General features: G+C 40.6%; 2 protein-coding genes across 2 annotated transcripts in view; one reads left to right on the top strand and one right to left on the bottom strand.

The window, feature by feature from the left end:
• Positions 1-15,041, top strand: part of LOC147156513 (glycylpeptide N-tetradecanoyltransferase 1-like) — a 156,460-nt gene that overhangs the window by 59,277 nt on the left and 82,142 nt on the right. The gene's annotated exons all lie outside the window — the stretch shown is intronic.
• Positions 1-15,041, bottom strand: part of LOC147156514 (protocadherin-15-like) — an 81,245-nt gene that overhangs the window by 55,819 nt on the left and 10,385 nt on the right. Inside the window, exons 2-8 of the mRNA XM_086065201.1 lie at positions 14,868-14,882; positions 14,610-14,675; positions 10,058-10,218; positions 9,044-9,199; positions 6,157-6,276; positions 5,531-5,641; positions 2,944-3,114 (exon numbers count right to left, since the gene is read on the bottom strand). Coding sequence (XP_085921327.1) covers positions 2,944-3,114; positions 5,531-5,641; positions 6,157-6,276; positions 9,044-9,199; positions 10,058-10,218; positions 14,610-14,675; positions 14,868-14,882 — 800 coding nt within the window. The remainder of the gene's footprint in view (positions 1-2,943; positions 3,115-5,530; positions 5,642-6,156; positions 6,277-9,043; positions 9,200-10,057; positions 10,219-14,609; positions 14,676-14,867; positions 14,883-15,041) is intronic.

Here is a 15,041-nt window from a genome sequence, read left to right as displayed (position 1 = left end):
ACTGCACACAGACCACTGTACAGTATATATAGCCCAGCTCCTCGCAGAGGATAAAGAATATATACTGTAACTGTCAGTATTATATTGAATGTTGACTGTAAATGTGTTTGTGCTTGGTTGTGTTCAAATATCAGTTGCTCAAATGATACTCATTCCTTTGCAGCCATTTTCAAGTCTGTTTAAAACTGTGGGTAAATGAGCTTTTTTGCAACGTGGCCCTGATTGATCTATTATACTATGCTGCCTCCTGCCGGCCGTTTTTGTACAAACTACGATTGGTTCAACCATTCTCTTCAGTTCAGAGGCTGCAACAAAGCCTTCCGTATGCTTTAGCATAATGACAGCTCGTATCTAAAGATGCTTCTCTATTAAAGCTCAATGGAAAGCCCACCTTATAAGTAGTAGACGAGAAAAATGAAGAACTCGCATAACACATTATTTCAGGCAGAAAAATAAAGAATATATTGGTGGTCTGCCTTTTTTACTGATGAAAAACAGTATGAGCTAAAATATCAATTTTTAAGAGATTGGGATAGAAATACAACCGTAGAAAAGCTATTAGATGAGAGGAAAACAAGAAAAATCAATTTCTGGTAAGCACAATATTCAGCTATACGTGTGGTCCAAATAAAACAAACCGACACACAAAATACAACATCAATAAACATGAACTAGGGAAAGAGCCAGACACACTCACACATGCACCCTCATATCCACACAAACACACACACACACACTCCGCAATTAAATGGTCCAACAATAATAATGACTTATGCGGGTGCAATATGCTGATCCCTGCGCAATAGCAGCAGTAACCTCCACTGGAAGAAAATCCACAATCACCAAAGCTGTCAAATGTCAAGCGGGGGGGGGGGCTGTCCTTATTCACAAATGTGCTTGAACGCATCACAGATGCACACACACTCGTATAGGTTTGCTGTGATCTAGCAAACGCGCCGTCGGCAGTCAAGTTACAAGCCATCATGAGCTATACATCTCGCGGGCGCGCGTGTGTGCGTGTGGCACAGTGACAGAAGAAGTTACGGTGAGTAATGGGGTGGCATAAAGAGGCTGTAAATGAAACTGAGAGTGTTGATGATAAACATGCAAACAAGATGAAAGTATAGCAGGCACACGTACTGGCACTCTAGCAGTCATCCCATTTGTTGTGATGTCGCCCCGTTCACAAACGCACATCACAGGATGCGACATGATGAAAACACAAGTTAGCTAAGCGTAAGATAACCTGGTATCGGTAATCACTCGTTGTTTTACCACATCCCCAATATATATATATATTTTTTATGTAATATATTAATGTTATGCAGTGTTTCCCACACCATGTTAATACTTAATATATATAAATAAAAATAAATATATATTTAAAAAGAGGGGGGTGGGGGAAGCGACAGGATTTACCGCATGTAACGTTAGTTCGCCGTCACTCACATGTGGATCGTGAGGCTCGAGGAGACGTAGTAACAGGACTGAGACCCACCTCCCGTCCACCCACCCAAGTAGATTTCAAATCTGTGGGAAACACTGTTATGTAATGTAATATATAGGCCAGATGCCAGTTGAGGTGGTTCGGGCATGTCCCACCAGCGGGAGGGAGGCCCCAGGGATGACCCAGGACATGCTGGATGGACACTTAAGTCTCTCGGCTGGCTTGGGAGCGCCATGGGATCCCGCTGGAGGAGCTGGTTGAAGTGGCTGGGGAGAGGGAAGTCTGTCACGATTGTCTGCTCACCTTTCTCCCTATGTTTCATTAAAGGTCCTCGTATCGCACTTCATTCCTCCCTCATTGCCTTGCTTCCCCGCATTTGGGTCCACCATCCCTCAACCACTCACGCCCACCCTGACATAAAGATTGTTTGTATTTAGAATAGATGAAAGTTACAGATGTTAAAAAGTTATTCTTGTATTGGATCCACTTCACATTTTGTTCCACTCCACGCCAAGGCGATGATAGTCAAGTCGGCGTCGACTAATTGATGACATCATTTATCTTTATTTTCTGTGTAACTGTTGGCACCTAAATACAACCTCAGTGGCCCCACCCCCTGTCAGTCTCATTTTTAATAACATAATTCCATACGCTTGAGGCGCCACTGCTAGTTTGTTGCATGGGCCCAACACCCTTCTCACGTGTTGCTTTTTTCAAGGCGTCCGTGTAGTGGATGTCAAAACATTGCCAATTAATCGACTTCAAGCTCTCGCCATCATTGCTAATCAACTAATTGCTTCAGTGGCTAATGTGAGTAAGCCCAATTTACTGGTCATAGTTAAAACTCTCCCGCAATGTATGTGCCAATTTCAGCTTGAACTTAATATTGAAGCCTGTGTTTGTATGAACGATTCTATTTTTTCTCCAAGAGCGACGCAACGTGTTTCCAATCGCTGCGAAATAGCTTTAAAGCTCTTAAACACTGCAACTTTGAAAACGCAACCCTCCCGGTACTGTCGCTTTCTCCTCATCTGCCTCATTTGAACGAAGCCACCTCGCTATCGTAAAGCCCGTCCTTGCCGGCGTCTGCTTGCGCCTTCTCCAAACAGCAGGTTGTAAACTTGATTTACTCCCGTTGCGCCTCAGACCTCTCTTGAATGTGTCTGCGATATTTCCCAGGGTCTTCACGATGGGTGCATGTGTATGAACGACAACAAGATAAACAACAGGATGAAGACGGTCCAGTAAACGCACGACTGCTCCGCAGGCTATATACTATTGAGTGCAAGCTTGAGGATTCTAGCGAGTTTGTCATGTTTACAAAGTAGGGATTATTATCATATAAACGCCTTAGAAATGCAAAAGTAAGATGCAGCTTGGGAAACCGCGCCACAGTGAAGCGACTGCATTTGCGAAAATCAAACTCTTACACGTTCCAAATGTTAACGCGAAAAGAGCAATAAAGTTACGAGAGCGGCCGATATCAAGTCCCTCACCGGCTCCGTCAGCTCGAGCACGTTGGACTTGTACGTGATGGGACTGCAGTCGCGGGTGTTTCCTATGAGCGTGCACGGAAGAAACATGGGCCCCAAGTCGTCGCCATCGAGGACGTCCACGGTCAGCGTGGTGGTGGCGGTGCGCCGCTCGCTGGGGTTGGGTGCTCGATCCTATTAGAAAAGTACATCCATTTGCTTTATCAGTCTTACACGGTTCTCCAAAATTCAAAACATTATTGGAAGTAAAGAACGTCATTATTTTACTCAAGTAGATTGTTGATGGTGTCTGTACTTGACTTGAGTAGGATCAACTTTACAGTCTTGGGACATTTTTGTCTGGTAGTGTTACTAACCCTAATCAAAACGGGGAATTCTGCCTCCCAGTCATTTTCACTGAAGCAACCTCCTTTGCTCCCGGCTGTTTTACTGGATTTTGACTGATTTTGCAAGGCCCACAGAATATTGTGTTCTATTGCTATAAAAACATGGAACCTACCAAAAGAAAGATTAGAGTCTCATCTTTCATCAGGAAAAAAGTATATATTTTTTATATCTGTTTCTGTTTTGCAGCAATTAGCATTAAAATATAGCTAAGTTTCATTATTATTCACAAACCTGTTTAAAACACTGGGGAAAAGAGCTTGTTGAAAAATGGCCCTAATTGATCTCTTATAATCTGCTATACTCTCTCTTATACTTTTTTTTGTAATAACTACCATTGCTTTAAACCAACTCTTCAGGTCAGACACTGCATAAAAGCCTTCTGTATGCTCTAGCATAAAAAACAACTTTAAAAACGTAAACATACGTTTTTGGGACCATGGTAATATTTAAAATATAACCTTTTTATATACGTTTTGGGGAGCAAAGGAGTTACTCAGTCTTAAACTCTTAAGGTTTCTTCAGTAGAGAGCAACCTCCAAATGTAACACTAGTTACAGGAACCAGAACAGAACATGGCTAATGTTGACCTCAGACTAAATGGTATCATAGTAATTCCTCAGACGTTTTTTGTTACCTAAAAGCTTTAGAACACTCATTGGAATCTGACGTATCTGATCATTTTTTACCTTGAGGTTCTAAGCAGTCCAGCATAACTGAGTCTAGAATGGGCCCACTGGTCAACTCATTTACTTTCATAGTTAAATAAAGAAACCAAATAAAATGTCAAATCAATATGAATTCTAACACACCACACAGTCTTCTCATATTGGGAAATTTCCGTGTTTTGGGGGTTGAGCGACCCCAGAAGAAGGAAATTGTGTTGGAGAAAGAACTCATTCTTAACTTTGGCTGGGTTAGATGAGGTCAAGATGAACTGTGGTAGGAAAAAAATGTTCTATATCAACTTCCTCAAGGGTGATTGCTGCCCTTGTGCATGAGATAAGATGTCACTTGTGAAGATATACGGCATCAACTTCGAATTACTCACTCCTGCAGTCGCTGTGTACTGTGCGTTTTTTTTCCATGACAACTTCTGTACTTTTGACTTCTTACTTTGTCAAAAACAACTTGTTACTTTCTTCAAGCTCAGTGGTGGTTGACCATACAATGTAAACAGGATGTAAATAGAGAGCGGTAAAGCCAAGCATGGTTTAGAGATTGATTGATTGATTGAGATCTTGGTGCACCAAGGAGGAAAGCATAAAAGTTGTCAGAGTTTATTTTTTTAGATGCTTATGTCTCAACAAATTTCTAATTCATTTGCTCCCAAAAACAAATAAAAACGTTCTATTTTAAATATTACCATGGTCCCAAAAACGTAGTTATACGTTTTTTTGTGCTGGAGCATACAGAAGACTTTGATGAAGCCTCTAACCTGAAGAGGTTACTTAAAGCAAAGGTAGTTATAACAAAAAAACGGCCAGCAGGTGGCAGCAGAGTATAAGAGATCAGCCGGGGCCATATTGCAAAAAGCAGTGTTTTCAACAGGTTTGTGAATAATGATGAAACTTAGCTATATTGTAATGCTAATTGCTGCAAAACGGAAACTGATACTAATATACTTTTTTTTTCCTGATGAAAAAAGAGACTCAAGGAGAAGAAATGTAGCGAATGAACAAAATGTATGGCTTGTTTGGAATAGGTGAGTGTTTTTCCAAGCTCTTTTCCATTCCAAGAAATCAGCTTTTTAATGGAAGATTAAAGATATTACGGGAGATTGCACGATAAACTTGCTCCGTCGTCATCCCTATAAAAACCCTTCAGGACATAAAATGTTTATTTGCTCTGTTGAAGAGTTTTAAAGGTGTCGGCCTGTCTCAACAGAAGCCTTAATGGACGAATCCTAAAATGTATTTGTTTGCAAATAAAACATTCACAGGACAGCGGAATAAAAGTAGGAAAACAAAAGCATTAACAAAGACATTAGTGATAATTAAGGATGGGTTCATGGTTCCCTCAAGGCGGGCTTCAGAGAGCATAAATAGTCCCAGACTGTGTAAATAATGTTGTCTTGATAAGGCTCATTTGCATAACTTGATTCCCACTCAAGCAGGAGGCTGTTTTATTGGCCCCAGATTACCTTTAGCCCACCTTCCAATGGCCCTGCGCAGCACTTTCGATTCCGAATCGAGTAACAACTCACATTAGCCTGTATGATGACCAGGTAGCGTGTTATCTCCTCATAGTTGAGGCGTTCTCTGAGCACGACGGCGCCAAACAACGTCAGCGGGATGTCGAAGGTTCTGTTGGCTGTCTGAAGAGACAAAAAAAAAAGCACACTTACTCTCTGCTAATAACAAAAAATAACCTCAAGTAGATGCCAGTGTGTTAAAGGGGTTGTATTTGTATCGTTGATAAACTTTGGCTCAGTAGCATCAAAATAAAATCAGAGACAAACGGTAAGCGAGAGATTTTCAATTAGATGTTGAATATTTCTGTGCTGGAGGGCTAAAAATGGCCACTCTTGTGGTAGAATAACGCTCCCGGCAAATCAATACAGATGAAAAGAGAGAGAGAAAATGATAGACCGGATTCATTGGACGGAGCCAATCAGAATCGTCAACTGGGCTTTGAAAAGTTGATTAAAAGAAAAAAGTTGCAGTGTGCGCCCCGCGGGTCATTTTGAAAAAACTCGTGATTGTCATATTTTTTGAGACGCAGGTCATGTAGGCGACACAAACAAACTAAAGTGCTGTGATGTCTGTCACTTTCAAATGAGTTCAATCATGAAATGAATTTTGCTGACAAATGAGCTGATTGAAAAGTCACCGGGTCTCTTGGGTTGTACTGGATGGTGTATTCTATCTGTCCGTTTGGGCCGTCGTCGATGTCGGTCGCTCCGTTGTTGCCCGAAAAGCCCGAGAAGATGGTGGTGCTCACTGGAGTCAACTGCAAACACGAAAGATATTTCTCATTCATCTCTGACAGATACCCCAAGGCCAATAATCATCATCTCCTTGAGGATTGAGCTAAAATTGACTTTCTTCATGGACTTGAATCTTTCAGGATACATTTGCAAGTGTTGATTAACAGATAATTCCGTTTTGTGCTGGGCTAATAATATCTGACTTTCTGGAAGACCATTTTTAGCAAGTCTTTGTTCATTTTTTGAGGGTGGTTGGTGTTTCTAAACACTTGATTTTCACATATGTTTCAACTTGCATTTAAAAAAAAAAAGAAAAAAAAGTGAGATTCCAATATAATAAAATGAACCTCAGTTGAAATTCAATAAGTGATGTACTACACGAAGAAAAATTAGTGCGTTAATTTAAAGTTCCTTTAACACCACACATTTTTTTTAACACACGATTAATGAATGCCCCTTACTTGGAAATCCTGTACTGGGGGAATTTCAGTTGCAATCCAGCAGACACGTCCACGTCAAAATTTTGCAGTAATAAATTTAATAATAATGCATATATTTGTGGAGACTAGGGTCAAGTTGTATTTTACAATTTTAGAAATATGCAGAATTTCACAAGTATCTTCATGTTAAAGATTATCTATTCATCCAGATAAGACTTAATATGAAAAGAAAAATGCACTGAGTTGTCACCAATGTCTTTCAAACGCAATTATGCCATCTAGTGGCAAAAAAAATTACCTAAACACAATTCACTATCACACTGTTTTTTTACAGTACATATTTTTAATTTGAACTAAATGTTATGAATTATTATGAAATTACTGCATCAGTGACTAAAAAAAATGCAGCCCATATTTCTATTAGTTTATTTTAGATCATACTTATGACACCACTCGAGAAGCAGGTCCAAGCAGGATTGGCCAAATATGGTCATTTCTCTGACATGATTAAATATCAGCCCATTCAGGACTGACCAATCAGAGAAGCCTGTTGGACTTTTGACAATCTTACAGCTCTCAAGAAACATGGTCATCTTTTTCTTAAGCTTCAGAGGAAAACAGGACAGGACCTTAATCTCATCTGGTCCTGCCCGGAGTCCCTGCCCCAACCCACTCTCAGCGATTTCCCCCGATATTAGTCTTAGCAGAAAGTAAACTAAAGTACTAGTTAGTTTGAGAGTGTTTATCTGTGTAGTGGATACAAACAAAGAAGTCATTTTATAGTTTCCGGCTTTTCAATTAAGACCACGGGATACTCGCAGCAGGAGAACTCATTTTCCAGAGAATTTGTTGTATTGTAGAGGAAAAGTCTATTCAAGTTGAACACTTGCCACGGAACATGAAAAATGTTGCCAACAATGATTTTCCATGCTACATTTTTGTTTGTTTTTTTGTTTCCAACAGCCAAGGGCTTTTTTCGATCCGTGCCAGAATGTGAACGTAATCTCTAAACAGCATGAGAAACATATGATGAAGTATATTTGGCTCCTCCATCACTGATGTCCTACATAATTATATTTATCGTTTGTATCGTGGATGTGGAGGCATCCGTGTAATGCCTAAAACGGCAACAGCAAGATAATAAAGTCCAGCGGAAATCTCAACCTCTTGCCCAAAACCTCCACAATGATGTCAATGACTCCCTTAATGATGTTCCCATAAATGAGCACAGCGTCTCAATCTGGTACCTTCTTATGAGCACTTGTAATAACTTAATAGGTGATTTGACGGCCTTTCTAATGAGAAGACTCCCACTCAAGTTGGTCCGAACTGCCCATACGGGAGCAAATGTATCCCTTTTTAAAAAAAATATCACGGCCCCACCGACCACATTTATCTCGGCCTGCCGTAGAGCCGTTACGTTGCCGATGCGTATTTTAATAACGAAGCATCTCCTAATGATGCGGGCAGCTGAATGAAGGGCTGCATTTTGCCCGGGAATGACGAGGCGGCAGAGGAGGAGAACAGTGGGAAGTATATCAAGTGTGGCAGAGGAAGGGCGGCGAGGTTGAGAAAAGGTGACAGGATGAAGAGCTGCCAGAGGTGAGAGGAGGGTTTTTTTTTTAGGGAGAAGGGCTGCACAAAAAAGTGGATGCTGATGGGCCGGGGAGAGAGAAAAAAAGAGGACTTGAGAGGACCGATTGAGTTGGACAGGCTGTGGAAAACTGCATAATGAGATATTCTGCAGCAGCCGCCAACATGCAGGCCCCGTCCAGTTGGACCTTTAAATTATGCTTTCCCAGACTCCGGAGAGCAGAGGAACAACAGGTTTGGCATTTAAAAGACTATTGCGGAGGCCTCCGAGAAACTGATTTTGAAATGTCTTTTGGATGCAATACAATCCATCCATCCAGTCTTTTTCTATAGCACTTGTCCTCATTAGGGTCATGGGTTAGCTGGAGCCTATCCCAGCTCATCAGGTGTTTGGTCTTTGTCATCACTGGTTCAATTCAGTGGTAAGAAAAGCGGAGTTGGTTTGAAAATTTTGTTAGAATTTTGAAGCATTTTTTTTCTGTAAGTTTTTTTTAGTTAAACTTCACATGATGCGCTTTTTGGGGAGTCTGACTTTTTGGAGTTGAGACATCTGGATCATCAGAAGAGAGTCTGCTTACAGTTCTCAGAGTCATTGGAAGTGTCAATGTTGTCACTCGACCCTCTGAGAAGAACACTTGACACAACTGATCGATTGGACTGCATTTCTGTTCTGTCCTTACTACTGTGGTCTTGCATGCGGCAGGTCGATTGGCAGCTGGTGAATAAGAAGCGGCTGCTTTAAAGCATATCTTGTTACCTCGCTCACAGCGACGTAGTATCTGGGCTGCTGGAAACGCGGCTTGTTGTCATTGCGATCGCGCACAACAATTCGGACCTCGTGCAGTATCACGGTGCCAACCAGCTCGTTGGTACACTGCACCTGAACCACAATGGATTGAATGTACGACGGAGGCTGCAAAACACAAGGAGAGAGTCACAGTTGTTGTTGTGTCATTATATAATAGCAGTAAATAAAGGCTGAAATCATTCATATGTAATGTATTTCAGTTTTTCATATTCAGTATTCAAAATACAAATCCAGTTCTTTTCACTACAAATTCAGTTTGCTTCACACTTCACAGACATCTGGGAACTCGAGGATTATTTATTATTATTATATTATTTACTCCATTATTATTTACATAGATCACCCCTTGACCAATCAGTACCTTTGTTTTTGAGCATGGACATTAGGGCTCCTCCAGGAAGTTGAATCTCTTGGGCACCTCTTAACCTTAACTTATTCACTTTCAGCCATTTTCACTGAAGCAAGCCACTTCGCTCCCGGCTGTATTACTGGATTTTGACTGATTTTGCAAGGCCTTCAGAATATTGTGTTATATTGCTGTAAAAAACATGGAACCTACCAAAACAAAAATTAGTCTCTTCTTTCATCAGGATTTTTATTTTATTTATTTTTTATCTGTTTCCGTCTTGCAGCAGTCCATTAACTGTTATATTGGAATATAACATATAAGTTTCATCATTATTCACAAATCTGTGAATATCCAGAAGGGGAAAAGAGCTTTTTGCAATATGGCCCTGATCTCTTATACTCTGCTGCCGACTGCTGGCCGTTTTTTGTAATAACTACCATTGCTTCAACCGTTCTCTTTAGTTCAGAGGCTGCATCAAAGCCTTCTGTATGCTCTAACATAAAAAAAAAAAAACATGGTGATATTTAAAATAGAGCGTATAAATACGTTTTTGGGGAGCAAAAGAGTTAACTTTGTCATCGGGTCAGGTTCAAAAAGTATTTTTGCCTTCTTACATCTCTGTCGAGAACACGTCCGGTGCTGTTGAGGTAAAGGGCTTGTTTGGAAGGGTCCAGAATCACCCAATAGTTGTGATTATCCCTCAGAGACAAGGAGATGGTTCGGTCCGGCCCCTGTGCCACGCCGTTGATTTGCATGTTCTCCACCAACAACGTTCCTGAAGAGAAGGAAGGGAAGTGAATGGATATGAGATGCGTCAGCTTTTAAAAAGGCTCGGACAGTGCAGGTGGAATAGTCAAAACCAGTGGTTCTCAACCCCGGTCCTCGAGTACCCCTATCCAGCCTGTTTTCCATGTCTCCTATAACCAACACAGGTGTTTCAAACGGTCAGCATGAACCCTAATAACGATCCTCAGCTGTGTTGGCTGAAGGAGACATGGAAAACCGGCTGGATAGGGTTACTCGAGGACCGGGGTTGAGAACCACTGGTCTAAACCACTGGAACAAAGTAAAGTCCTTTTCACACTGCGCTTAGTTTTCTTGGTGTTCGCCATGGTGCAGCAACAGGACAACAGTGCCTCGGTGCAAGCTTGTCCATATTTGGAAGTGCTGACCTAGCAGTCTACCAGGAAGTAACTGGGAGACTTTTTATTATCCTAAAGCTCAGGACTTTGGGACGCCGCAATTATTTCCTCCATTTTGCCAATGCTGTTTACAGTACGTCGGCCAAAATAGCATTCTGAAATCTCTCCGCCAATCCCTCTCCTTTTGGATGCGCCTTCTGATATCACAGACCATAAAAGAAATGATTACGATCTGTCGATACAGCAACATATATTTGGCCCTAAATGGTTGCATGTGTCCTCCTCTCATCTCTGTCTCACTCAACTCGCAGCAGATCATTTTCACAAGGAGCTACGAGACGTACTCATCAGCTAAAAGATGAAAAATAAACATCCATAAGCGGCTACCTCAAGCCCAAGTATGACGTCTTGGAACAGAAATGTGTTTTCAAGTGAAACTTACTTGAAAGTACATATGCTGTGCAGCAAGTCTTCAGAGACCCATTACCATGCCCGGGGTCCTGCATTATTAATCACATAACTATTTTGTGTTTGACCACAGAATTCAAGAACCGTTCCGCCTGTTAAAAAGATTGATGCATGCATGCCACGTCTTCTGTTGGCCGAGAAGAAGAATGAATGACCCAAACGCGTTTGCCATACTGAGGCTTGCCCCAGCAAACATGCTAAATGTATGCACTCAATAGGATAATAAAAACCTGTATTTTTTTTCCCCCTTCCACTTCCAACATCTGCACAATGTAATATTTAACACACGATTGGGCCGCGGCCCTTTGCGCTCCCATGGAAACCATGTCAAATGCCTTGACGTGATTCACTGCTGCGCAGAATACTGGAAGGGGTGAGGGGTGAATTTCATGAAATTGCCTTTTTTATGTTCGGAATGAGATCCCAAAAATTCACGCAGAGGTTCAGTCGACGTGGTGCGGCGGGTGTCTGCCGGTTTTCTCGGCTTGTCTTTCACGGTTAAGGAAAAACAAAAATAGAAAGGTACTGATAACAAATAAAAACAAATTGACCTCATTACAATGCTTGTAATATAAACTGGCTCTTTTCACAGTGGCCTCGCGTTGTGTGTGACTGACTGCCAGATTAAAATAACCCACATGTCGAAGCAGAGAATAACTGTGAGCTCGCATAACACCCGTAACTCGGTAGAGAAAGGACCATTCCGCCGCAATAAAGCACAACGAGAAATGCGCTATAATAAAAAGGCTGTTGATAAAAGACTTGAGGGTGAAAATGAGCATTGTGCTGATGCGCTGATATATCATTTTTTACAGTACATTAGCTTAACTGAAAGCGACGACACAGCTGGGGTATCAGCCAGGTACGATGCACACGGTAAAATTGAATATCTTCACATTAGCATCGTTTCGGTCTTGCATGAGGAAAGCCGAAAGGAGCAGCAAACATGTAGATGGTACGATGCAAATATTTTATGTGATTATTATTATTATTATTTTTGTTGTAGCTATTCTCTTCAACAACGATAACATTTATAGTCAAAGATGACTCTGGCTCATCTCTTAGTTCTGATCTCCTGTATCCTTTCTGCTTCTATTTGGCTAGGTTGGAGGGGGGTGGGGGGGGGGGGGGGGGGGCTCAGTTGATTTCAAATTGCAATTATTTTAATTTTATTATAAAGCACTTTGAGTTGCATTTGTATAATATAGTGCTATATAAATAAAGTTGACTTGACTTGATTTGACTATTTTTCCAGAAAAGGAAGCCACTACTACACATAATGATCAGTATTTAGTGGAGCCTGGGTTTCAAAGCAAACATGATGAAGCAGCAATTAGCTGTTATGCAAATGTGAAAAAAAGTTTCCAGCGGAAGTGTATCCAGCCCTTCTGTTGCCAGTTGCCGCTATATAAATAAAGTCAATTTGACTTGGCGTGATGATTGGCTCTTTAAAAGCGGATTCTATACTTCTCGTAGATCTTACCTTGTTTGTATGCTTAGATTTTACTAACTAACTTTTGGTCGTGTACACTCATTCAACGTGCCAGGACTCAGCAGATAAAATCATTTATTCAGAGAAGCTGTGCAGGTGGATTTTTCATGATATATAGATCATGTTTACATGGTAATAATTACAATGACTTTCCTAAGGTTAATGTGACCCAACTCTTGTGAAATAAAATGGATCGTAACCTTAAATAATGTCTTTGCTAAGACCTGTAGCTCTCCTAATATTAATCGTTTTAGTATGCCATGCTGCAGTGGAAAAGTTCATTAAAACAATAAATTTTAGTTTGATAAACTAATTAGCTGAAAATTAATCTGCATCTTTGCACATGAATGAATAATAACATTGCCATTAGCGCTTTTTCCGTAATATTGATCTAATTCAGTAATTACCTTAACCCTCGTGTCGACTTGAGTGGAAACAAACGCAATCTTATTTTGCTGTGGGTGATTCCGCTAATGTACTGGGTGCAGAACAACAATTCCAATGAGATTGGAGACGTTTTACGATAAATAATGGCAATGAGATTACATTGAGCAGCCGGCATCAAGGATGCGGTTTTACACACTGATTACCTGACAAGGGGGATTGGCGGCTGCATATGCAATAAATATGAGTATGTGTGCGTGTCTGCTTTTGTCTGAACCATACCCGGATAAGAGAAGAAAAAAAAATCACATCCATTATTCTTTTAAAGCCTTCTCCTTCCATGTCTTATGAATACAAACCGTTTTGTCAGTCATTTATTGTCCAGCAATCCAGTTAGAAAGCACATGTGCATCTATAAAATGTAGTCGAAGTAGAAGTGGCATTAGCAATATATCTCGTCTGTATTGTAATAAATATATCCATTTGATCTCCTGCAGCCATCTTGACTAAAATGTATTTCGCAGCAGAGACACAATGTGACCACAAATGAGCAAGAAAGTGCTGTGCCTGCGAGTTTGGGTGTAATATTCCAGCACACAAAAATGCTATGACAGTCCTTGTGAGCCCTTGAGCTGTTTACATGGGTAAGCCCATTGGATTTGGGTTTTTTATCTTCATGTGCATTTTCTTTTTGACAGTAATAAATGATGGCCTTTCATTAAACAAGTTCATGAGATTTACAAGAAAAGAATTGGGTATTACCATGCCTGAATTAACAATTTACCAACAAATTGATATAGCCACTAACCATAAGGCCATCTTAGCCAAGCAGAAACCTAAACAGTCCTTCCCGGAAACACAATTACTATTATTTAAATATATTAGGGGTTTCAAAACTAGTGCGTTCATTTTGAGTTAATTTAAAGTTCCTATAACGCCACAAATTTTTTAAACATGTGATTAATGATGCAATTATGCCATCTAGTGGCAGAAAGATGACCTCAACACAAGTCAATATCACGCTTTTTTTTTTTTTTTTTTTTACAGTACAGTACATCTTTTAAATTTTAACTCAATTTTAAGAATTATTATAAAATTACAGTTTTTTCCCCACGTTTATGTTAACAAGAGTATGACAACTGTAATATTTTACTGTACATTTAAAACAGATATAAAATGCTCGATTAATCGTGAGTTAACTATTGAAATCATGCGATTAATTACGATTAAAAAATGTTAATCGCCTGACACACCTAGTTTCAACTTTTTTTACATCTTTTCTTAGCTTTTTCTTCTAATTAAGTTATCCGGACTGCGAATCCTTTGACCCAAAGTATGAGTTTAAAAAAAGTAGAATTTCTAATGGGAGCCCCTAAAACACTTTGTCAAGGAATATTTATCCGTTCTTATGCTTCCATCGACACCTGAGCTAAGATTCTGGAGAAGAGCTGGGCCTCCGGCAATGGCACGGCTGGCCGAGGCCTCATGAATATTAACGAGCGCAGGTTACACGCCTTGCCAATTGGCAGCTGTCGAATAGGTCAAGATCTCCTCGCCGTGTTTGCGCAAAGTTGTGCCGAGGACTATCTTAAAAGTTCTTCCCATTTCTCAGTCGGGAGGGCACAATTTGAAGCAAGCGGCCGCCATTCAAGCGGCAATTAAAGAAGGAGGAAGCCTTACCATTGGGACTCTCCTCATCTATGGCGACAATGGTAGCGGGAGGACCCGATCGAGAAAGTTTGCATTCTGTGAGAGGGAGACAAAATATCATCATGAGCATAACTCAGGCAGTGCATTGTTCGAAATTGTGCAATTGACGCATTGAATAACACTGGATTAATACAGTCCATTAACTTCTAAGAGGATTTCAACAAACTGTCGCAGGATCACACAAACACAACATTAATGGAGAGGAGGAAAAGTGGAAATAGTTCTCACCCTCATATTGCCAGTCTGCAGCAGAAGAACCCACCAGGAGGGGAGGAAAGGAAAGATGAAGGAAAGTAAAAAAAACAACAAAAGGAAGGAAAATTAGGAATAAATCTTCAGGCTGTGAGTGCCTTTGAGGTTTTGAAAAATATGTGCACTCTAAGGCGCGACATTGATGTGCAC

Source organism: Leptonotus elevatus, chromosome 20 (genome assembly GCF_054856555.1).
Source record: "Leptonotus elevatus isolate MCC_2025b chromosome 20, RoL_Lele_1.0, whole genome shotgun sequence".
NCBI classification, from domain to species: Eukaryota; Metazoa; Chordata; class Actinopteri; order Syngnathiformes; family Syngnathidae; genus Leptonotus; species Leptonotus elevatus.
Note: the sequence above shows the minus strand (reverse complement) of the source record. Positions and strands in the feature narration are given on the sequence as shown.